General features: G+C 34.3%; 1 protein-coding gene across 3 annotated transcripts in view; it reads left to right on the top strand.

Moving 5' to 3' along the window:
- The window catches only part of Synj (synaptojanin), a 142,211-nt gene that overhangs the window by 42,157 nt on the left and 77,643 nt on the right, over positions 1–22,411 (top strand). For all 3 annotated transcript variants that reach the window (XM_089101835.1, XM_089101836.1, XM_089101834.1), the window contains one exon: positions 11,222–11,386. In XM_089101835.1, the coding sequence (XP_088957961.1) occupies positions 11,222–11,386 (165 nt within the window). The remainder of the gene's footprint in view (positions 1–11,221; positions 11,387–22,411) is intronic.

The raw sequence follows: 22,411 nt of genomic DNA, 5'->3' as shown, positions 1-22,411 counted from the left end.
AATTGCATAAAAAATGAAACAAAATATAGTAAATTTTAAACAAATGTTCCTGGCAAAGGATCGCTTTATTTAATCAATAATATATGTAATTATTAGGCATATAATCTTAAAAGAAAATCTTACTCAAACCAAAATTACAGAAAGATTTATTGCTTCTATAGATTATAACAGATGTAGACTTGTCTTTATGCAATTTTCTACTCCTTAGAATAGTTTACAGAAAGACTAAAGATACTCAAAAATCATCCTGCCTGCATAGATCCCACGTCTTGATTTTATACCGGCCAGGTAGAATGTACCTTATTGATAAAAGGACGATTATCCCTCTCAAACCTAAATCGCTGTTATATTCAGACATTTATAAAGTTATCGCACAACGAAAGAAATAGATCAATTCAAACATACATTTTAGCTTTCAGATTTATCCTTTTTCTTTCTATTGGCAAAAAAAAAAAAAATAAGCAGGTTTCAAAAATTTAGGTCACAGGAGAATCTTATCAAATAGTTTGTGATAAAAAAAAACTGGAAGTAGAAAGTGACTTGGGCCAATATCCGCCAAAACTAAAAATGAAATTCTCTTGACAATTGCTAAACCGACAGTATTGGATTTTTATACTGATTCTAAATATATAAATTATTTCAACATATTTTTACCCACCTTTAACTATAAGTGTCAGAACATTTACTTGAATTTTGAAAAAAGGGGAAACAACTCAAGAACTTTGAGTGAATCTATCAAGAATCCCCTCATAAGAGAATCCTTTCAAAAAACTCTTTTATACAAGATTCAAGCTCTAATCTTCAAAATGTGGAGTTTCGCATTTTTTTTTTTTTCAGAAGAAACATCGTCGATGCATGTTTTTTTGTTTTGTTTTTCACAAAAGTGATTGTATCAAAGCGAATGTCCAAGATAATTGGGAGGGAGCTCATTCAAACGTAAATTGAAAGCTCTTTTTTAAACGACCATACACGTTGGGCCAGAGGAAAGTCTAGTTTTCTGCCATTTTATGGCACCAAACTACCACTTTACCCCAAAGAGGACAAATTTGGAATCAATTTAAAATTGTGAGAAGTTAATTGATTTAAAAGTACCAATAACTATATTTTATACTTCCCAGTTGCAAAAGAAGTAATGCCAAACGGTGGCAGTACTGGATTCAGCCAAGTTGATTCACTTTATTTGTAATGAAATTAGGGACGTTTGGTGATCTGTAATTGCGTATCAGCTACAATAAGGGGGGGGGGGGGGAGTCATTCTTTAGTTGGGGATAGGGTAGATTCCTAAAAAAGTAGATACTAATGGACACATTGCTAACTCTTCATGAGGCTTCAGATAAATGTTAAAAGAGGTAGAGAGGAGTCGGAATTAATTAAAATGTTTCTCTATATAGCTAAAATATTAAATTCCCATATCTACCAGCACATAGGGGGGAAAAGCTAGGCAGGCCATCATCAGCCCCGCCAGTAAATTTCTTTGGGGTGACAAATACTGCTAGGAACTTAGTTTTCAGAAATTTCAAATTGTAATATTTTCTTTTTATATGAAGTACTTCAATGTATTTAAACAAATCAATGCAATGTATTTATCGATAAGAAATCCCATTGCAGAGCTTGTGATGGCTTCATTTATGTAAAAGATCAAAAATCTGTATCATCCTGAACTCCTTACTTTTTATCCTTAAGTTTGGCTTTTTTCCAAATTTTTAAATAAAATTTGCAATTGAAAAAAAAAGGTTTTTCAAAGCACTAAAAAAATTTCGTTTTATTAGCAGGGTGTTGAAAAGGGGGCAGTCCTTTTGGTAACGCAAAATAAATATCAAGATTTCGGTGATGTCTGCTTGGATTTTGATGCTAATGAAAAAGATCATGGTAACTGACGAGGAGTAAAGATGAATTATAACATATGTGAGGAGATGCACCCCCTCCTGAACATTCCATTCTTTAACTTGTGTCCAAATTCTTTCAAAGCCAATTCTGGAAGACAAAGGTCGTTTAATTAGAGTAATACATAATTTTTTTTTAAATGCCGAAAAACTTTAGTGTGAAGATCGAGGTGTTGAAGAGGGGGCAACCCCACTCATATACATAATAATTTTTGTTCGTTATAAGTTTCAATGTTGCTCCTTACGTTCAGTTGAAAAATGTTTTTTTTTATTTAATGATGCTTAGAGACAAATTAAAGTAAAAGTACATAAAAATGAAAAAAAGTAAGTAATTACAAACAATAGACGAAAAAATAGCCTACTTATAAAAACTAAGATATAAACTCCCAGATGTCTGTTCTGTTGAGCAATGTCGAAGCGTTGGACGGATATTTTTTTAACAATATAGACAGTTTCGAATTTGGTTATCAAACACCAAAATATTTAATGCCCTTAGACTACTCAGTGTTTATAAAAAGTAACGCATCATCAAAGTAGTTTGGTCAAAGTAAAACGTTAAATTTAAAATTAAGAATATCAAAAAAAAATATTTATCAAATATTTGCGATTTAGTTTTGAATACCAAGAACCAATATAGTTGACACCTTTATACTTCATAACCGTAGAAAATCAAATCTTGTTCAAAGTGGCAACTAGGTAAATACATTACTCCTGGAAAAGACAAAAAACGTATCCGTTCAGAGGGGAAAAATTCCCAGCATTCCGTTTAGGGGAAACATTTCTGATTATGGTGGCTTCAAATATCAGCTCAAGGGTGCTCTTGCGTTGCAAACAAAAGTTAACGGCATATTTTTACCGAAATAACCCCTTATTAAGTTGTTTACTATAATCATTTAAACTTTCTTGTGTACTAATAACTGCACTAATTACTAATTAACAAATACATATTTAGGATCACCATAAGAAGCTGATTTTTGGATTTAATGTTATCAATAGTTAGGCTCTTATACTTTCGTTATTGACAAGGATCGTTATTTAATTGCCATTCGTTACTATGAAATATTTGATTGTTTTTTGTTGTTGTTGTTGTTGCTCGAACCAAATCATATAGCAAAAATGTTTCTTGAAAACTAGAAAAGAGTCACTCAATCACAAATTAGAACTTGTATTTTCCTTATTAAGCATCACAATCTATAGGCAGGCAGCCGATAATGGAGCAACACACATTTGTCCTGTTTTTTCTCTATTCTGCTCTCTTTCCTTTGGCTTCCTCATAATTACTTTATAGTAACAAATATCCAGGGGGGCCATGGCCTCCCTGCCGGCGCCCATGTTATTTAGGGTAATTTATTTGACAATATATAGATTATGCAATTTTTTGATTGTTTACACAGGATTTGTCATTAGGAAAGGGAAAAATGTTCAAACCTGGTTGTGTCACAAAATAGTAAGGGTCTAAATGTGAAACTTCATTGGATGCTTAGGGGCATTTCGAACTAAATAAAAATCCACTGTGTGCATCCTGGTTATATGGAAGGAGGAATAAAATTTGAGAAATAATTATTTAGAGAAAAAACGTAAGGATGATTGATAAAATATTGACTATAAAGAATACGGTTACTTTGGGGCAAATTATTTGGTAATATAAAATTAGGCAATTTTTCGACTGTTTAGACACAGGATTTATCACTAAGAAAGGAGGGAATGTTTCAAACCACATGTGTTCCAAAAGACAAAGAGTGTCAACGCGAAACGCTAGTAAATGTTGAGGAGTATTTCTTAACTAAATCAAAGGGCGCTATGGACAAATGGCTTATAAAAATGGTGTATCTGGAATAGCTTCGGACCAGCTAAGGGTTTTAACTTAAAGCTTTCAGCCCCCTACTGCTGCTGCTTTAGCAACGGCTGCGACCATTCATTAATTTGACTACAACTACTTGCGACTGTGACCACTTCCAATTGTGACTGCTTTCAGGCAATCTTAAAAAGTCTTTTTAATCAACACCAGAGCATATTGTTTGCATTTGTCTTGTTAAAAATTTCTATCAGCAATAGCCTTAGAAGAGCCAAGGGTATTAAGGTGAAACTTTCTGGGCTTGTTGAAAGGGATGTCGGAAAGTAATTGAGGGGAAGGGGGTTAAATACCAGACAACTAAAATTCATATATCAGTTATGCCTCACCCCCAACAGACCCTGGGGCAAGAATGAAAAAATATGCAATTTATTGATTGTTTCCATGTAGTATTTATGATTTAGAGGGGGGGGGAGGGCTATATCCTGGGTTAACAAAAAAAAAAGGATGAAGACATTACGGTGAAACTTCATGACGTTTTGACCATTATGAACAAAATGGCTAATTTTGATACAAATATGTTTGGAAGAAGGTTAGTGAAAACGGGCTTGAGAGGGAAATCGATTGGTATCAATCCCTTTGAGTCTTATAAAAAGCACTAAAACTTCAAATTTTCAGCTGAATGAGCACCTTCCAAAGTTTCTACGACAACTCCTTCCATGTCAAAAAGATTAATAAATTGAAACTTTATTGATCTTTACTTATATTGTGTTTCAGAAATTTGTATTGAAAACCACCAACAATATCTTCCTTTCAACACAAAATTTAAAGAGGGCTAATTAAATTGTCATAAAATAATTTGTTCTGGTACACAAAAACTGATCACACTGAATGGAGAGAAGTAACACACCCTATAGCCGCACAGTCACACAGTATCTGAACCCCAGCCGCACAGTCGCAAGTACAGAGACCACCTTCTCCACACTACAAATTTTTATTTGATTTTCTTAATCTTAGGTTTATTGTTTTACATTGAACAACCTACTTTAATAGCGTGTTACTTTTGATAAGCTATTGAGTCTGAAGGCATTAAACATTTTGTGTTTGATAACAAAGTTCAAAACTATTGATATTCTTAAGAAGTATCCGTGAACATATCATAAAAAAAGTTTTAATATTGCACGTTACTTTTAGTTACAAAACTTGTTTTTTAATTGAATTTCTGATTGGTTTTTTTAATAACGCCAGGATACCTGGCCTCCACGGAAAAATCCCCCTTCCCACAAAAATATCCTCTGGGCAATTCAGTCCTGGCGAAAATTTACCCCGAACAATTAACCTTAACATCTCCACGCCTAAAATTGAATCGGTAAAGAAGAAGCAAGACTTAAAGGAATTTTGTGTAAGAATTCTGGCAAATTCACCAAGTGTAAAATTTCCCCTGAAAAGTTTACCCCCCTGAAAACTTCCCTCTTCTTGGAAATTTCTCCCCGTGCAAAATCCTCCCAGCAAAAAATTTCTCCCCTCCTAACCCGAAGAATGTATGCATATTCCCAATAACAAATAAAGCAATGGGTAAATTTTATAACTTAAAAACCTTTCCCAGGGGCTGAATGGGGCCATTTTATCTCTAAAGACATAGTTATTGGGCCTTTCAACTATGCTGAAGAAAAACCATCTCAAAATTTGATCAGACGATTTTGGAAGAAGGTGACGTGGGAGGGGGCCTAGTTGCCCTCCAATTATTTTTGTCGCTTAAAAGGGCTCTAGAATCTTTTATTTCCATTAGAATGAACCCTCTTTCGACGGTCTGTGCCCACTGGATAAATACGATCACCCATGAAAAAAAAAACAAGTAAACACGCATCCGTGATCTTTCTTCTAGCAAAATTACGAAATTCCACATTTTTGCAGGTACGAGCTTGAAATCTTTACAGCAGAGTTCTTTAATACGCTGAATCTGTTGGTGTCTGATTTTCACTAAAATTCTATGACTTCGAGGGGGCTTTCCACCTTTTTTTTGAAAATCAGACAAATTTTCCCAGGCTCGTAGCTTTTGATGGGTCAAACTAAACTTACTGAAACATATAAGTTTGGAATCAGAATAATAAGCCAATTCTTTTAATATATCAATTGGTATAAAAATTCGGTCTTTTAGAGTTTCGGTTACTATTGAGTCGGGTCGCTCCGTACTTACAGTTAATCACCGTGAACTACTTGATTACTCACAAAATCCAAACAGAGATCATTGATCGTTTTTTCTGCGTTACCAAAAGTACTGTATTCATAAAACTTTACAGTATCATGAAATATAATTAAACAAATAGAAAAGGATTTTCAACTAAAGTAAGGAGCAAGTTTAAAACTTAAAGCACATATAAATACTTTGTACATAAGCGGGACTGCGGTCTTCTCAACACCTTGCTTATTAAACAAAGGTATTTTTAGTGCTTTGAAAAATCTTATCTTTCCAATTGCAAATTTTTTTAAAATTTGGAAAAAAGGCCAAACTTCACAATAAAGAGTAAGGAGCTAAGGAGGAGACAGCTCGCTTCCTATAAAGAATAATATTTTCAAACAGGTTTCAAATTTGTTTCTTGCTTTCAGTTGAAACACTCTTTTTTTGTTTAACTTCTGATTGTTTTCCAAATCATTCCCAGGCCTAACAAAGATATAATTTGAGGTACCTATTCCTTAAATCCCTGGTTAATTTTTTTTAAAATGTGTAATAATTGTACGTGTATTAGTACCGTCCTACGTTTAAATTTTCAATTTTAATTTTGGATAAAATTTGAATATAGGCTACTTAAAAAATTGGCGATGAATAGTAATTTTGGTAAAAAGTCCTCGTTAATGTTACTACAAAATACTTTCGGTTGGAAGAACAGAAGTATCATTATTTGTGTGGATGGAAATTCTGTGAGAATTTTGATCTTCTACATAACTGAAGCCATCACAACCTCTAAAATAGGATTTTCTTATCGGTAAATACATTACCTAGATTTTTTTAAATACATTCAAGTACTTCATAGAACTAGAAAAAGAAAATACCTCCATTTAAAATTGCCGAAAACTGCAGTATTTGCAACCCCAAAGAAATTTCCTGGCGGGGCTGATGATGAACTGCCTTGCTATCCACCTCTGTGCTAGTAGAAATTGGAATGTAACATTTTTGCTGTTCAGCGAAACTATTTGATGAATCCAAGCCCCTCCTACCTCTTTCAACATGTACCTGAAGCATCGTGGATAGCAAGAAGTTTGTCCATCAAAATTTACTTTTTTAGGAAGCTAACCTCTCCCAACCTAAACTCTGACTCACACCCCTCATTATAGCTGATCCGCACTTACAGATCGCCAAACGCGTAGCCTAACTGTATTACAAATAAAGCATATCAACTTGGTTGAATCCTGTACTGCCACCGTGTGGCATTGCTTCTTTTACGACTGGAAAGCCTAAAACATAGTTATTCCTACTTTTAAATCAATTAGCTCCTCAGAATTTTAAATTGATTGCAAATTCATCCTCTTTGGGGTAAAGTTGTAGTTATGCGCCCTAAAACAGCAAGAAAACAAAACTTTCCCCTGGTCCAATCTGTATGGTCGCTTGAAAAGGAGCCTAAAATTTACGCTTAAAAGAGCTCCCTCCCGAATATTTTGGACCTTTGGTTTGATACAATCACCCCTGGGAAAAAAAACAAATAAACATGCATCGACGATGTTTCTTTTGGAAAAAAAAAAAAAAATGCGAAATTCCACATTTTGAAGATTGGAGCTTAAAACCTCTACGGTAGGGTTCTCTGATATAATGTACCTAATAAAGAGCTTTTCAATAAGATCGCTTGCTTTTTTTTTGGGGGGGGGGCGTTCCTTTAGTCAAAAATCATGCTAATGGCCTCAGATTTTTGGCTGTGGGTGGGTAACAATAAACTGAAAGAATTATAAATATTTAGAATAGCATAAAAAGCCATTACTGCCGGTGTAGCAATTGTCACGAGAATTAAATTTCTAGTTTTGGTGAATATTGGTCCAAGTCACTCTTTACATCCGTTTTATTTCACAAACTGTTTGATAAGATTCTCTTATGACGAATTTTTTTTTAACTTGTTCATTTTTTTTTTTTTTAGTTGAATAGGATAATGAAAAGAAAGAGGGTCAATTTGACAGCTGAATAGTAAGTTTAAATTTTGTTTTTCTTTCTATATTCTATTTTCTTTTTCTTAATGTATGAATTTATAATGGATTTAAGTTTGAGGGGAAGAATTGTCCTGTTATGAAAGAGGTATATTTTAGATGGCTGTTATAAAATCAAAAAGTGGTATCTTTGCAGGCAGGATGATTTTTGAGTATCTCTACTCCTTGTGTAAAGTATTCTAAGGCGTAGGAAATTGTATAAAGGCAAGTCTACAACTGTTATAATCTACGAAAGCAATCTTTCTGTAATTTTGGTTTGAGTTTGATTTTTAAAAAAAATTAAATACATAATAATTAAATATATTATTGATTAAACAAATTGATCGTTTTGCCAGGAATCCTTGCAGTTTTAAATTCACTATATTTTGTTTCATTTTGCAGGCAACTTAGTTGCTCTTTTTATTTGAGAGTTCTTTTCTAAAAGTATTTAAAAATAAGCTTATTCCTACCAAAAAAATTCCTTAAATATATTCCATGTCCCCCAACCATCACTGATATCCTGGTATTTGCCCCCCACCCCGAAAAGTCTCTGCCGGCGCTCTTGTATTTAGCAAAGAACGTTTGTGAACTAAATAGGCCAAATTCTTTTTTAATTGCCTTTCTCTTTTTTCAGAATCTTTGACAGCAACCTAATTTGACGGAGCATTGCCATTTGTATAATATGCTGAAACATTCACTTATCATAATATCCGATACATGTTGAAACCATGCCCGTATATAACTTGAAGACCGTTTTTTATGCCCGCCTATTGTAACTAAATATGCAGCGGTTCAGGAGTTTCTAATATAAAACTAATGGTAATAACTTTTAGTTGAATCAAATCAACTTATGAAAACATCTGTTATGAATTAATTAGGAAAAAAACAATAAAAGCCAAATTATTCCTTTTAAAATCCTCTACAAGTCCATGTGAATTTTATTATACTTGTATGTACCATTCTTTTGGAGCATTTGAACTGAATTTGGCACGAAAAAACCTAATTTGGGAATCCCAGAAAAAAAATAAAAAAATTAGCTAACTCAGAATATGTTGCTAGCTCAGGGGGGCAGATAGAACCTGACATTGATGCCTTTATGCGTCTGGTGTCGCCAGACAAGCTAAAAATATTTAACATGGAAGAGATAGCCGGGAACTTTTCTTGTCCGTTCCCCCTTAAATCAAAGAATGAGCTTTTCAAGATATGTATATATTTCGAGTTTGTAGTTCTGTCATTAATTATTATTATTATTTTTTTGCTTACTAGGAGTCAAGGCCATACCCAGGATTTTTTTTTCGGAGGGGTTTTACTAAAAGTTTTTTTCGGGGGGGGGGTACACAAAAAAAAATCAAAAAGGGAACAAAAAAAATTTTTATATCCATTTTTGTTACCTTTTTACGAGTCAAAAAAAGATTTCGGGAGGGGTTCCAACCCCCCTAACCCCTCCTCTGGGTACGGCCTTGCTATGAGTGATTGTTTTGATCTAAATGTTAGCTTTGAAAAAGCTAAGCCTTTACTGAAAGCAAAATTGTGCAACCTTCTAATTAAGTGTAAACTCATTTTTTTGGCGACTTAGTTATGACTTAGGCAAGAATGACTTGTTTAAACATTAAGTCGTAATTGTTCCGAATGTCCCACCTCCCCAATCAAGATGCAATTTTGAATGGATTTTAGTGACCAAGCATGTTTTGTCTAACCCTTTCACTACTACCACTACTACTAACAACTCACTGCATCACCAAGCCGCCTGAGGCCAACACAGCGTACGCTCCTCTTCCATCCCAATCTATTCCAGCCTCCCTCTTTACACCATCCCTAGAAGCTCCCATTTCCCTTAAATCTTTTCTTGCGACATCCCATTCTGGGACGACCTGCTTTTCGTTTGGCCCGTCTAACCCGATTGCTGCATTAATTCCCAACAACATTAAATTGATAATTCACTGCCAATCGACCAGTGAATAGGCTATCTATATAACCAACATGTTTCACGTGCTGTGATGGAACGTGCGTGCAGCAGCATTGTCATAGTTGGTAGTGGGCTTGAAAACTTAGTGGGGCTGTGTGTCTTCTTTTTCGGAGGAATAAAGCAAGCTATAGCCTACAAAGGAGTTCTTGAGAGAACTGAATCGATACTGAAGCTAAAATACCTGTCAATGGTTCGTTATTTCTCCGCTCCAGGTGGCTAAACGCTGTGATGACTTTATTGTAGGAGCATAATATAAAATTTTCCAATGAAAACCTAAAAATTCTAGCTACCATAATTGGAAAATAGCTTTTTAAATGCTAAAGTTACGTTTAAACATACCCTGTTATGTAAGATTTCTGGAATCTGCATTGAGAGACATTGGAACCGCTGCAGTAGAAAGCCAAAAGAGTATATCAGATGTGTTCTGACAATTACGGATAACCTTCTTAATTTAACAACGGGGATAATGGTTTGATGTTGGAAGCGATCTAATCTGCATGAAATTTAACCACTTTAACGTTCTTTAATAAAGGGATGTTATTAATGATTTTATGATTAATTTAATGATTAATGATTTTATGACCTCCAGGAATTTCATGTGTTCTTTTTACCATACGTGCTTGTCACCAAAGACTTTATATCACTATATTTACATGTTGGTAAAAATCATAATTAGAATATATATATATATATATATATATATATATATATATATATATATATATATATATATATATATATATATATATATATATATATATATATATATATATATATATATATATATATATATATAAAACAAACAGACATTATTCCGTATATTTAGGGTTTCCCCCTTCTCAATACCTTGCTATTCAAACTAAAGTTTTTTAGCACTTTTAAAAAAAAGCTTTCTATTCTAATTAAGCGGCCCTTGTATTTCAGGAGTCGTTCTTAAGAATTGGGAAAAACAGTCAAACTTTAGCGTAAAGAGCAAGGTATCGAAGAGAGGAGCAGCCCCTTCATATATAGAATAATTTCTGTTCGTTTCGAGTTCTAATGTTGCTCGTTACTTTTAAAAACGTGTTGGAAGAACTTTTTTTAATTAATCGTAGTTAGATACGGTTCGAAAATCGAGTTTATTGAAAATTGTCTTTTATGTTCAGCATTGCAGTATTTACAACCTGTGTAGTTTTAGCCTGCTGGTATTCTATGTTTATATTGTTTATTTAATACGCGTATATATAATAAAGCTATAGGTCCGTCCCGGTCAAAATGAAAAAATGCAGTTAGAGGCCACTACTTTTTGATTAGAAATCTTTTCGATTACTTTTGAGCCCCTCCCCTCTTTTTTGTTGTGCCAGTGTGATTGTGCGTATATACGGAAACTCATCGGTAGTTTCATCTTGTTTAAAGCATTAATTTTTGTAGGAATAAGAGTTTCCACAGTTATTTTATCCGTTTTGGGATTGAAACTAACCAATGGCTAGTAAAGATAACCTGTGGCAGTGCTGAAATCCGAACAGTGTATGCTGGCCATCTTCAGGCAAAGACGGCTATTATATCAAGGCTTAGTTGTGAAAGAGTTGGAACGAGGTAAGTTATTGTTTATTTTTGTTTTTTCTCCTTCTCTTTTTCTCTTTTTCCCTTTTTTTGAGACCTTCATTTTGAATAATGTTATTTTTTCCTTTTTTTTTGAGACGTTCGTTTTGGATAACGTTCTTTTTTTCTCTTTCCCTCTTTTTTGCTTTTTTTGGAGAGAATCGTTTTGGATAACGTTCTTTTTTCCTCTTTTCCTCATTTTTCTTTTCTTGGAGATGTTCGTTTTGGATAATTTTTTTTCTCTTTTCATCTTTTTGGTCTTTTTTTGGAGACGTTCAATAAAAGTTCAAATAGGGATAAAAATCCTTTTAATAGACAGTGTTTCACAAACAGTGACAGAAATTCACAAAAAAAAAAAAACACCAGATATTTCGGTCACATATGCAGTGACCGCCATCAGTAGTAAAACTATCGATCACTACTGATGTAGGTCACTGCGTACGTGACCGAGATATCTGGTATTTTTATGAATTTTTATTACTGTTTGTGAAACACCGTCTATTAAAAGGATGTTATCACTGTTTGAAATTTTATTTATCGTCATGGAAAAGCAGTGTGGTCTTCAAAATTATCTACGTCATTGGAGACGTTCGTTTTGGATAACGTTCTTTTTTCCTCTTTTTTTCTTTTTTTGAAGATATTTGTTTTGGATAACGTTCTTTTTTTCCTTTTTTCCTCTTTTTTTTGGAGACGTGCGTTTTGGATAACGTTCTTTTTTCCTCTTTTACTCTTTTTTTCTTTTTTTTGGAGACGTTCGTTTTGGAAAACGTTCCTTTTTTCTCTTTTTTTGAGACGTTCGTTTTGGAAAACGTTCTTTTTATTCTTACTCCTAAAATCACTTTTTTCTTAAATTCAGGTAGCAACTATTTTCAAATAATACAGGGTTTCCCATTTACCATTCATGCATCTCATGGTCTTTTCCAGAGGGACCTGAATTCTATTTGTCAAAAATTTGCTTTTACTGAGGACTTTCGCTTCATAAACTACGCATAACGACTAGCTCAATCTATTCAAACAACCACCAAATTTCGTTAACTATGTCAGGTTAAAAAAAAACATTCTTTTTTTGAAGAATGGTCTTTTTTCTTCTTGTAGTGAACCTAAAATCAGACAGCATCCATTTTCAGATAATGATGGATTCATCACGCTTTTGATGATTTCACAAGGGGAATAGTAACCTTAAGAAATCTTCAATAGAGGATTTCCTAAGATTACAATTCCCTTAAAGAAAAAAACCATTTACTCAATAGAGGATTTCCTGTTGTTACCATGATGTATTTCGTAAGCTTACCATTCCCTCAAGGAGAAAAAATCGCTTACTCAATAGAGTTGTTAATAAATAAATAGGTTTAGAAATATATAAAAATAAAATAGATGAAAAAAATAGTTTTTTTTCAAAGCTATTCACCTGGTTTTAAGCTTGTCGCAAGGTTACTGATCTAATACTACTACTACTAACAACTCACCGCAGCACCAAGCCGCCTGAGGCCAACACAGTTACGCACGCTCCTCCTCCATCCCAGTCTATTCAAAGCCTCCCTTTGTACGCCCTGCCAGGAATTTCCCATTTCCTTTGAATCTTTCTTTGTGACGTCCTCCCACGGTAGACGAAGAACATCTGCTTACCGTCTCGCTATGAGAGATTGCTGAAAAAAATAAGATTCGGCAATCTGTTATCCTTCATCCGCACAACTTGTCCGATCAATCTCAACCTCTCTTTCATTATAGCCCTAGAGAGCGGTATTGAACCGCATTTTTCGTATAGCCTTTTGTTTGAAATACGGTGAGTCAGCCGGGTACCCATAACAATCCTTAAGCAATTTCTCTGGAAAATATTAACCTTGGAAAACAAGGTTGCTGATGGAAGATAAATTTCTCTTTTTTTTCTGTTAATGAAGTTTTTTCAGATGCAGCTTTTTTATTATTAAAATTCACAGTGAACGTGAAAACCAGAAATGCATGGATAAGTCCAACTTGGCCGTGAAATGAAGAAAGAGAAGCTGCTAATAAAAGATCTAAAGCTGAACTGGCCAGCCAAGACAGAAAACATAAAAAATATAAAAACGACAAACGGGTCTAATGGCTAGTAGTTTATTTTTTTTTTTTAATATTTCGCCAGTATCTAACAAGGTGTCTTCAGCGTAGAGAAAAAAATAAACTAAAACTAAAAAATATGCGTAAAACAAAAATAGACTCACCAAAAAATATAATATACAATTGCTTCATATTTAAAATTTGAAGCTACCTTTGTGAAACCACCTCACAAAAGCAACTGAATTAAACATTTTAAAATAACAAATGAAGAAGGAATAAGTTACCGCGACATGATTTTTTGCAAAGCTTTTGACACTGCTATTCGCTTAGGTTTATTTTGTCGTATTTATAATTTTTGTATTTTCAGAAGCTGCCTGAGGGAAACTGTCAGGGAGAGTGGGGTTTTGAGAGAGAGTGACAGGAATGCTTAAATAGCACTGAAAGTAATGATTGATCTGAAAGGCCTCTTTATGTATGTTCTCCCACCTCTTTTTCCCTCTCCTTCTCTCTCCCCTCTCCTTTCTTTCTCCCCAATCTCTCTTTCCTCTCTCTCTCCCCTCTACCCCGCTGTCTTCCCTCCCCCTCTCTTTCTTCCCTCTATCTCTACCTTATCTCTCTTTTTCTTCTATCAATCTACCTATCTATTTACTTATACATCTCATCTCTTTCTTTTTGAAATACTAATTTAGAATTTTAAATAGATTTAGAATTTCTGTTGCTCCTCGTATAAAAAATAGTGTTAGATAAATATAATTAGTGACACCAGAGCTAATGTGCTAATGAGTGACCCCAACAGAAGATTTCCTAATTTTCTCACCATAATAATTGCTAACTTCTTCTTTATGAATGGGATCAGTCGGAACTAAGTTGTTCGGAGGTGGTTCATTTGCAGACTTTCTTAACAAAAGAGATTCAGTTTCCTGTTTAAAATGCTATTTATGCTCTATGCTACTGAAAATGCGCTGCAAACTTGATTGTATTTGTTAGAATTTAGACCTATCAGAAGTTAGAATTACTAATTAGATAAGTTTAATTGCTAAAAATTACTAATTAGATTAGAATTAGATAAGTTAGAATTACTTATTATTCGAATCTGGAAGATGTTTTGTTGAGGCAATATTTCTTATATAGTTTGAGAAGCTCAGTTTGTTGAATTGCGTGAGAAAAAGTAAAGTGCTTAAATTTATCTCACGTCCGTTTTCTTTAGTAATTCTAGAATAGAATATGATTTATTGGCTAAAATAGCACAAAAGCTAGCATAAGCGTATCAAAATTACCATAACAAAACAAATATATGGGATAAACACAAAACAGAAAATTTAATCAATTTAACCAAATGTTAGGGGATAAAACTGAAGCAAAACTTTTATCAATTATTAAAATGGAAAACAAAATAGGGGACAAAAGAATTTTTGTACCTCACTGTCGACATTTTGGGATACAGGTCCAGTTGGGTATTTGGAGCTACGTAAGCTTTGAGTATTTTATATGGAAGGAGTGGGACATTTAATTCAAAAGGAGGGAAAAAACATCAACAGTAGTCAAAACTAGGGCACTTTTCACTGATAGCAATGATGAGGATGTTACGTTATGATTCCAATAGAGCATATTCAAATCTATACAAGCCTATAGCGTGTGCTACATTGAACATCCGCAGTTTAACCTTGTTTGCTATTTTTTTAATTCGTTTAATTTTAGAACATTGGACATTGGTCAATACAGGGTGGCCAGACAGAACAAGCGTATTCCGGACGGGGCTTTGCATATGAAAAATAAATTATTTTGAGGTTTTTAATTGATATGGAGAACCATTCGAGAGGGGAGAAAGACTTAGAGAGAAAATTACCTGACTAAAATAGGTGGTAATTTTGGAAGTTCTAGTGAAGGTCGTTGTCCAACTGCATACAAAAAAGTTTAACCGTATTTAAATTTGACATGCATAGGTTATTATTGATAGGGGGTATATTTAAAAAAAAAGAAAATAACATGAAACTGATTTTGGGTATGCTTAAGTTGTGTTTAACATTGTCAAGATCATTCTTTAAATTGTTAATTAGTGAATCGAGTGTAACATTCAAAGTATTAGATGTTTGACAAAGGTTCAGTAATGTCAAATCATCCGCAAATTTAAAAGTGTTGTCAAAACTTGATAAAACATTATTAAAAACTATTAAAAATGCTAAAGGACCTAACTTAGTCCCTTGAGGTGCTCCACAGGAAATCGAGGAAAAATCTGATGAATCCCCGTTAGGGAGGACTAAACATTGCTCACGGCCTGACAAAAATCTAGCTAACATACGTAAAACAAAATCTCTTGCACCTAGAGCCCTTGCATTATCTATAACTGTCTGATGATCCAAAGTGTCAAAGGCTTTTCTAATATCAGCAAAAACAGCCTCAACGTAGGAGATTTGCAACCAAAAATGTTTTGAAAATATTATCAAGTATAAAAATTGTAAAATGCTCGGTGCTGTGGTTCGGCCTAAGGCCAAACCGATTTGGGTTGATTTTATCTTGAATATCATCAAAAAGGAAATTGTAAAGAAAACTTTCAAAGATTTTAGAGAAAATGGGGGTTTTTTATATTGGTCTTAAGTCAGAGGGAACTTTTGGGGTCTTAGTTTTTGGTATAGGAGATATAATAGCTCGTTTAAAACACACTGGAAAAATACCATCTATAAAACATTGGTTAAAAATAGCAGTTAGAGGTACACTTAAATACTGGGCACATTCCACAATCAATTTGGTATGGATATCACCTGGGTAAACTGACTTATTTGTGTCAAGAGTTTCAAGTTTAAGTTGAGTCTGATAAATTTCAATCACAGGAATGTCACTCACTACACTATTGGCCGGCATATGTTGAAGTGGTGGGTGAATTTTACAAATTGAAGCAAAATGATCATTTATGACATCCGCACCCACTGGGTCACGATTACTGTCCAGTAAGAAAAATTTTGAAGAGACCTTTCCCATGAGATCTTGGACACTTTTGTGGAATTTCTTAGGGTCCGAATACAATAACTTATTGAGCACATGCGCACCATGCTCCTTTCTTGCTTTACGGATTTCGCTAACAACAATGTTTCTAAGCTTTTGGGTTTCTTGGAAAAATCCTTCCTTAAAGAGTTTATCTTGTTCATTTCTAGGCGCAAATTTTTTTTATTTATCCACAATTTGCATTTAGATTTGCAAGCAATATTTTTCACTGGAAAGGTGTCGCAATATAACTGGAAAAGTTCCACTGAAAACTTAGAAGCCATTTCATTACCATGGGTAAGACATAGTATATTGGCCCAAGATTTGCAAATAAGTTTTAATTTGAAATGGGCAATTTTCTCGTCAGTGATGGGTCTTTAAGAGTTACTGATAAACTGCTCAGGTTGAAAGGAAGACCAAGTGGTCCAAAAGATGCTTAGATATTCACTTACCCCTAATTAAGGGGCTATTTTGGGGACACAGTAGTAATCTTCAATGTTGGTAAAAATTAAGTCTAGGGTTTTATCACCGCGTGTAGGTGACTTGACCACTTGATCTAGCTCATTAAAATCACCACATAATATAATTGCAGCATAGAGATTTTTGCACTAAATTCTCCCCGTATAAAGTTACAGAAATACAATCCGCTACTCTTTAAACCCATCAAAGGGAGGGTAATAAATACTTCAAAAAATCTTGCAAAATACTTATGTTGGAAGGTTTTTAGTCCGGGTCCAGAGCCATAGAACTTCGGTTTTGGAGTTGTTCACTATTTCAGAAAATGAAAGAATCCAATTAGGAAGGGTAGACCAACAAAAAAAAAGCTACTCCTCCACCATCAGATAGAGGGATACCATCTTTGTCTATCCTGGGCTCAAAATGGAAAACATAATTTGGAATGGAACAAAAGTCTTCAGTTGCAGACCATGTTTTGGTAAGGCAAGCAATATCTATCTGGTTTTTGTCAAGACTAATTTGAAATTCATCCATTTTATTTACCAGTGACCTTACATTCACTAGAAGGATTCTGGAAAATGTGCAGGAGGAGCAGCAACGTATCAAACCAGGGTTTCTTGATTTCTTATTGTAGACTTCTTGTAAGTTTTTGGGTTTATTTGATGCAAATAACGGGGCTGAGGAGATGGACTGATTTGGCAATTGAAATGAGAGGGAGCTGGAACGTAACAAGGAGGTCTTCTGAATGGGTTTGTTCGGTGCCGTTGATAATTCGGATTCATGACGTTTTTGAGGGCTGGTGGGAACAGTGGGAGGGAGTGGCGAACTTCGTTTTTTGGCTGCTCAATATTCATAGTGATAATACACGGGAGAGATTTTGACAGTTGATTATAACTCTTTCTGGTATTATTAAAAAGTTTTTTGAATGCACCATAGTCATGATTCAAAAGAATCCGGTCAAAACCAAAACAACGACCACTTCCAAACTTACAACAAACTTTACGGTGTAATAGCTGACAGTCAGAGACCTTAAACTCACTTCCAGTATTAATACTCCAGCAAAAATTTGAATACTAACATTTTTTGCCTTTTTTGCACATATTATTCATGGCGAATCTGCTTACTCCCTTATGTACAGTGACTACGTGACTACTTATCATATATTACTTTAACTATAGTTCATATTTATTAGCATTCAGCTTCATGTTCTACAGGTCAGACGAACTCTTAATTTTGTTATCTCCAAGGTAACTGAACTTTTGAAAAAAAAACAAGTTTGTTTCATCACCTCTTTGTTCCAGGAACCAATTGAATATTTATCTAGGTGGGATTTATTAGGGTTAATTTTATGATTTTGATCATCATTAGCATCAAACGACTTTGGAGGGATTTCATTTAGATGTAACCCAAAGTCTATGGTTGCAGAAATTTCTTTGCTTATTAATTCTAACTTATATCTCATTGCTATAAGGCAAAGGAGTGACAAGTCCGATAGAGGATTGGAACAACAATTGCCACAAGTAGTAGTTTCAGTCTGGCAGGAGGCATTAGATTTGTTGACTTTGAGATGGTCATTATTACTTGGAAGGTTTGGAGCTAGAGGGGATGATCGAATTTCCATCACAATGTTCGCCAGGTCATTGCCCAATAGACAACGAGGGGGAGTAATTGGGAGAGGCTGGGGTTGACTGGAACAAGTATCAGCAAAAGTGATTACCTTTATTGGATTATCCGTGTTTAATGTATCCTTTTTCACAGAACAATCTAGGCATAGCCAACTTTTAGTCCACTGGAAACATTTAATTCCAGCACCATTGTTTGTGGAAATATGATCCACAGTCATTGCATATCAAACAGTTTAAAGTTGCCCTGCAGCGACATTCGGGGCATACTCTCCTAGTTATTCTTGGGGTTTAGGATAAAATGAAGTTTAGTCTCTAATTAAGTCCAAATATAATCCTTTTAATTCACACCTGTTCAAAAACTGGGATTTAATCCTTTAAAAGAACAAATAAGTCTTAACAGGTCAGAGACTGAATAGTCTCTGTAAAACGTGAATAGTCTCTATAGTAAAACGTATTTAGCCATCAGGTACCTAGGCAATTTATTTTGACGACGGTGGATGGGATTATTTAAAAAAATAAACTGAAAAATTACTGGATTAGATTGAAAATACAGAGTAAATAAGAGAAATCCGGATATTTCATGACGTCATTGCTCAAAATAGCCCCCTGCCTGCGTGGCAGCATGCCGCCATATGAAAATCAAGGGTGTAAAATATCAGTTAGTCTTTGAACTTAGAATCTTTACTTTAAAGTCATCTATGCTTGAATATATCTAGTATAGCTTTCCATCACATTTTTATATTGTTTTTAGAGGGACCTGAACTTTTTTTTTGTCCTTTACAAAGTGTGTAGGTAACTTATTAGAGCCGAAACTGATTCGAATCATTGGAATCCGGAAGCTGTTTTGTTAAGGCAACATTTCTTATATAGTCTGAGAAGCTTAGTTTTATAAATTGCAAGAGAAAAAGTAAAGTGCTTAAATTTACCATCTTAAGTCCTTTTTCTTTAATAATAATAGGATCTATATTAAAATTGATTCATGTAGTGAAATGTATTTAGCCACCAGGCACCTAGGTAGTAATTTATTTTGACGACGGTGGATGGGATTGTTTAAAAAAAACTGAAAAATTACTGGATGAGATTGAAAATACAGAGTAAATAAGAGAAATCCGGATATTTCATGACGTCATTGCTCAAAATATCCCCCTGCCTGTGTGGCAGCATGCCGCCACATGAAAATAAAGGGAGTAATCCGAAATCCTAGTTTCAGAGTACCACATGTTAAGGTTTATACCAAAGAGTATGAGTAACTTATAACAGCGGAAACTGGTGCTAGTATATCTTGGTGTCCAAGTTGACGAGTGTCTTATGTTTAAACCTCATATTGAATCACTGTGTACAAAAATTGCCAGAGATCTTAGAATGCTGTGGAAACTGAAGTATTTTTTCCCTCCTAAAATTTTAAGAATGCTGTATTTCTTGCTGGTTCACTCGTTTTTGTTATATTGTGTAAGTCTTTGGTCAGCGACATTTATTACTTATCTACTGTCACTGCGGGTTCTACAAAATAATGCTGTTCGTGTTTTATCTGGAGTGCGAGGTTCTGACTTGGTTCAAAGGCAATACGACGGTATTAAGATTATGCCACTTTTTGGCCTAGTTAAGTTTTACACGGCATTATTCATGTTTAAAAGTTTTAATAACCTGCTACCTGCATGTTTCTCGATTGCATTTACCGAAGCTAAACACAGGTATGAGACAAGAAATGCCCATTCAATACGAACCCCGTTTCCTGTAACAACAAGGTCTACATTTTCTATCCGTTTTTCTCGCCCGGCTGTCCGGAACAAACTTCCCGAGGAGGTAAAAAATAAGACAAATCTGTATGATTTTCGAAATTCCCTCAGAGTAAGCTGTTTTTATCAATATGGAAGATTTTAGTGGTTGTGTGTAGAGAATGATTGGTTGAATGTTGTTGGTGAGATGGTTGTTTGGGTTTTGAATGGATGAGTGATTTATTCCCCTTTTTTATTTATTTTTTTTCTCCTCTATTTTTGTGAGTTGTGTTGCGTTGTTTGCGTGGATGGTTCTCAAGTTCCCACTTTTTTTACTTTTTTGTTGGAGGAGTGGGAGAGGGAGGCGAGAGAAGATATTTATTTGTTTTTGGGTTGGACCCTTTTTGAGTTATATTAGGGTCTGAGGAAATAAATGATATTAATAGAAAATATTATATATATTTTTTAAAGTGTTTTTCTTTTTTTCGGGTTTTGTCCGGCATGCAGTAATGCATTGGATTGTGTTTTTTTTAAATGAGATGTTTATTTATTTATTGTAACCCGTTTGTGAATAAATAAAAAAAAAAAAAATTAGTGTCAACAAAAAAGCCATCAACGCCATCTAATATTTGGGGTCTCTTGGTATGTTCTCAAGCTTCGTAATTGTTTTTCTGTCAGAAACTGAGAATTGGTTACTGCACTAATTTTATCAATTACATCTATTAAAGATAAGTTTTCTTATTATTATACTGACATAATTGCAAAGAAAACAAATTGCGCTCTAATAAGTTTCCCATACTCTTTGGTCTGTTATATAGTTTTTGAGTGAGCCCGTGTTGTATGATAAATAACTTAATTTATATAGAGGATTCCAATACCTACTAATTATCAGTCAATATATTATGTTCTATTTAAGTTGCTATTTCTATTCCCTGTAACGCCAACCTTAAGGGGCTTTAGTTTTGTCCATGTGTGTTCTATCTCACTTTAAAATTCCATTCCGGGCAGTGCTGATCTAAATCATTACTTTATGTTTTTTAAGTCTTTCGTAGGTTTTTTTTGTATTATAATCTCTTTTCTGACACTTGTTTGCTTTGTGTTTTCCCCCGTTTCTCAATTTACCCCTCTTTTACGCACCCTTCTTCTGAACCTCATTTATTTCCTGGTAAGGAATTGTTTCTAAGTGAGGTTGGGTGCCTCAATTTTTTTTTATTTATTTTATTTTCCCCGTTTCTCAATTTTCCACTCACCCTTCTTCTCAACCCCATTTATTTCCTGTTAAGGAATGTTTCTAAGTGAGGTTAGATGCCTAGTAATCGTATTCCAGATTGTTGATTACCTAAAATTTGTTTTTATTTTCCCCCGTTTCTCAATTTTCCCCTCTTTTAGTCACCCTTCTTCTGAACCTCATTTATTTCCTGGTATTGAACTGTTTCTAAGTGAGGTCGGGTGCCTAGTAATCACATTCCAAATTGTTGATTACCTCAAATTGTTTTTATTTTCCCCCGTTTCTCAATTTTCCCCTCTTTTACTCTCCCTTCTTCTGAACCTCATTTATTTCCTGGTAAGGAATTGTTTCTAAGTGAGATTGAGTGCCTAGTGATCACATTCCAAATTGTCGATAACCTAAAATTGGTTTTTATTTTCCCCCGTTTCTCAATTTTTGCCTCTATTACTCACCCTTCTTCTGAACCTCATTTATTTCCTGGTAAGGAATTGTTTCTAAGTGAGGACGTGTGCCTAGTAATCACATTCCAAATTTTTGATTACCTCAAATTGTTTTTATTTTCACCAGTTTCTCAATTTTCCCCTCTTTTACTTTCCCTTCTTCTGAACCTCATTTATTTCCTGGTAAGGAATTGCTTCTAAGTGAGGTTGGGTGCCTAGTAATCACATTCCAAATTCTCGATTACCTCTAATTTGTTTTATTTTTCCCCGTTTCTGAATTTTCCCCTCTTTTACTCACCTTTGTTCTTAACCTCATTTATTTTCATGGTAAGGAATTGTTTCTAAGTGAGGTTGGGTGCCTAGTAATCACATTCCAAATTGTTGATTAGCTGAAATTTGTTTTTATTTTCCCATGTTTCTCAACTTTCCCCTCTTTTACTCACCCTTCTTCTGAACCTCATTTATTTCCTGGTAAGGAATTGCTTCTAAGTGAGGTTGGGTGCCTAGTAACCACATTCCAAATTGTTGATTGCCTGAAGTTT

Source organism: Artemia sp. Qi Xiang Cuo, chromosome 15, assembly GCF_049724085.1.
Source record: "Artemia sp. Qi Xiang Cuo chromosome 15, ASM4972408v1, whole genome shotgun sequence".
NCBI lineage: Eukaryota > Metazoa > Arthropoda > Branchiopoda > Anostraca > Artemiidae > Artemia > Artemia sp. Qi Xiang Cuo.
Note: the sequence above shows the minus strand (reverse complement) of the source record. Positions and strands in the feature narration are given on the sequence as shown.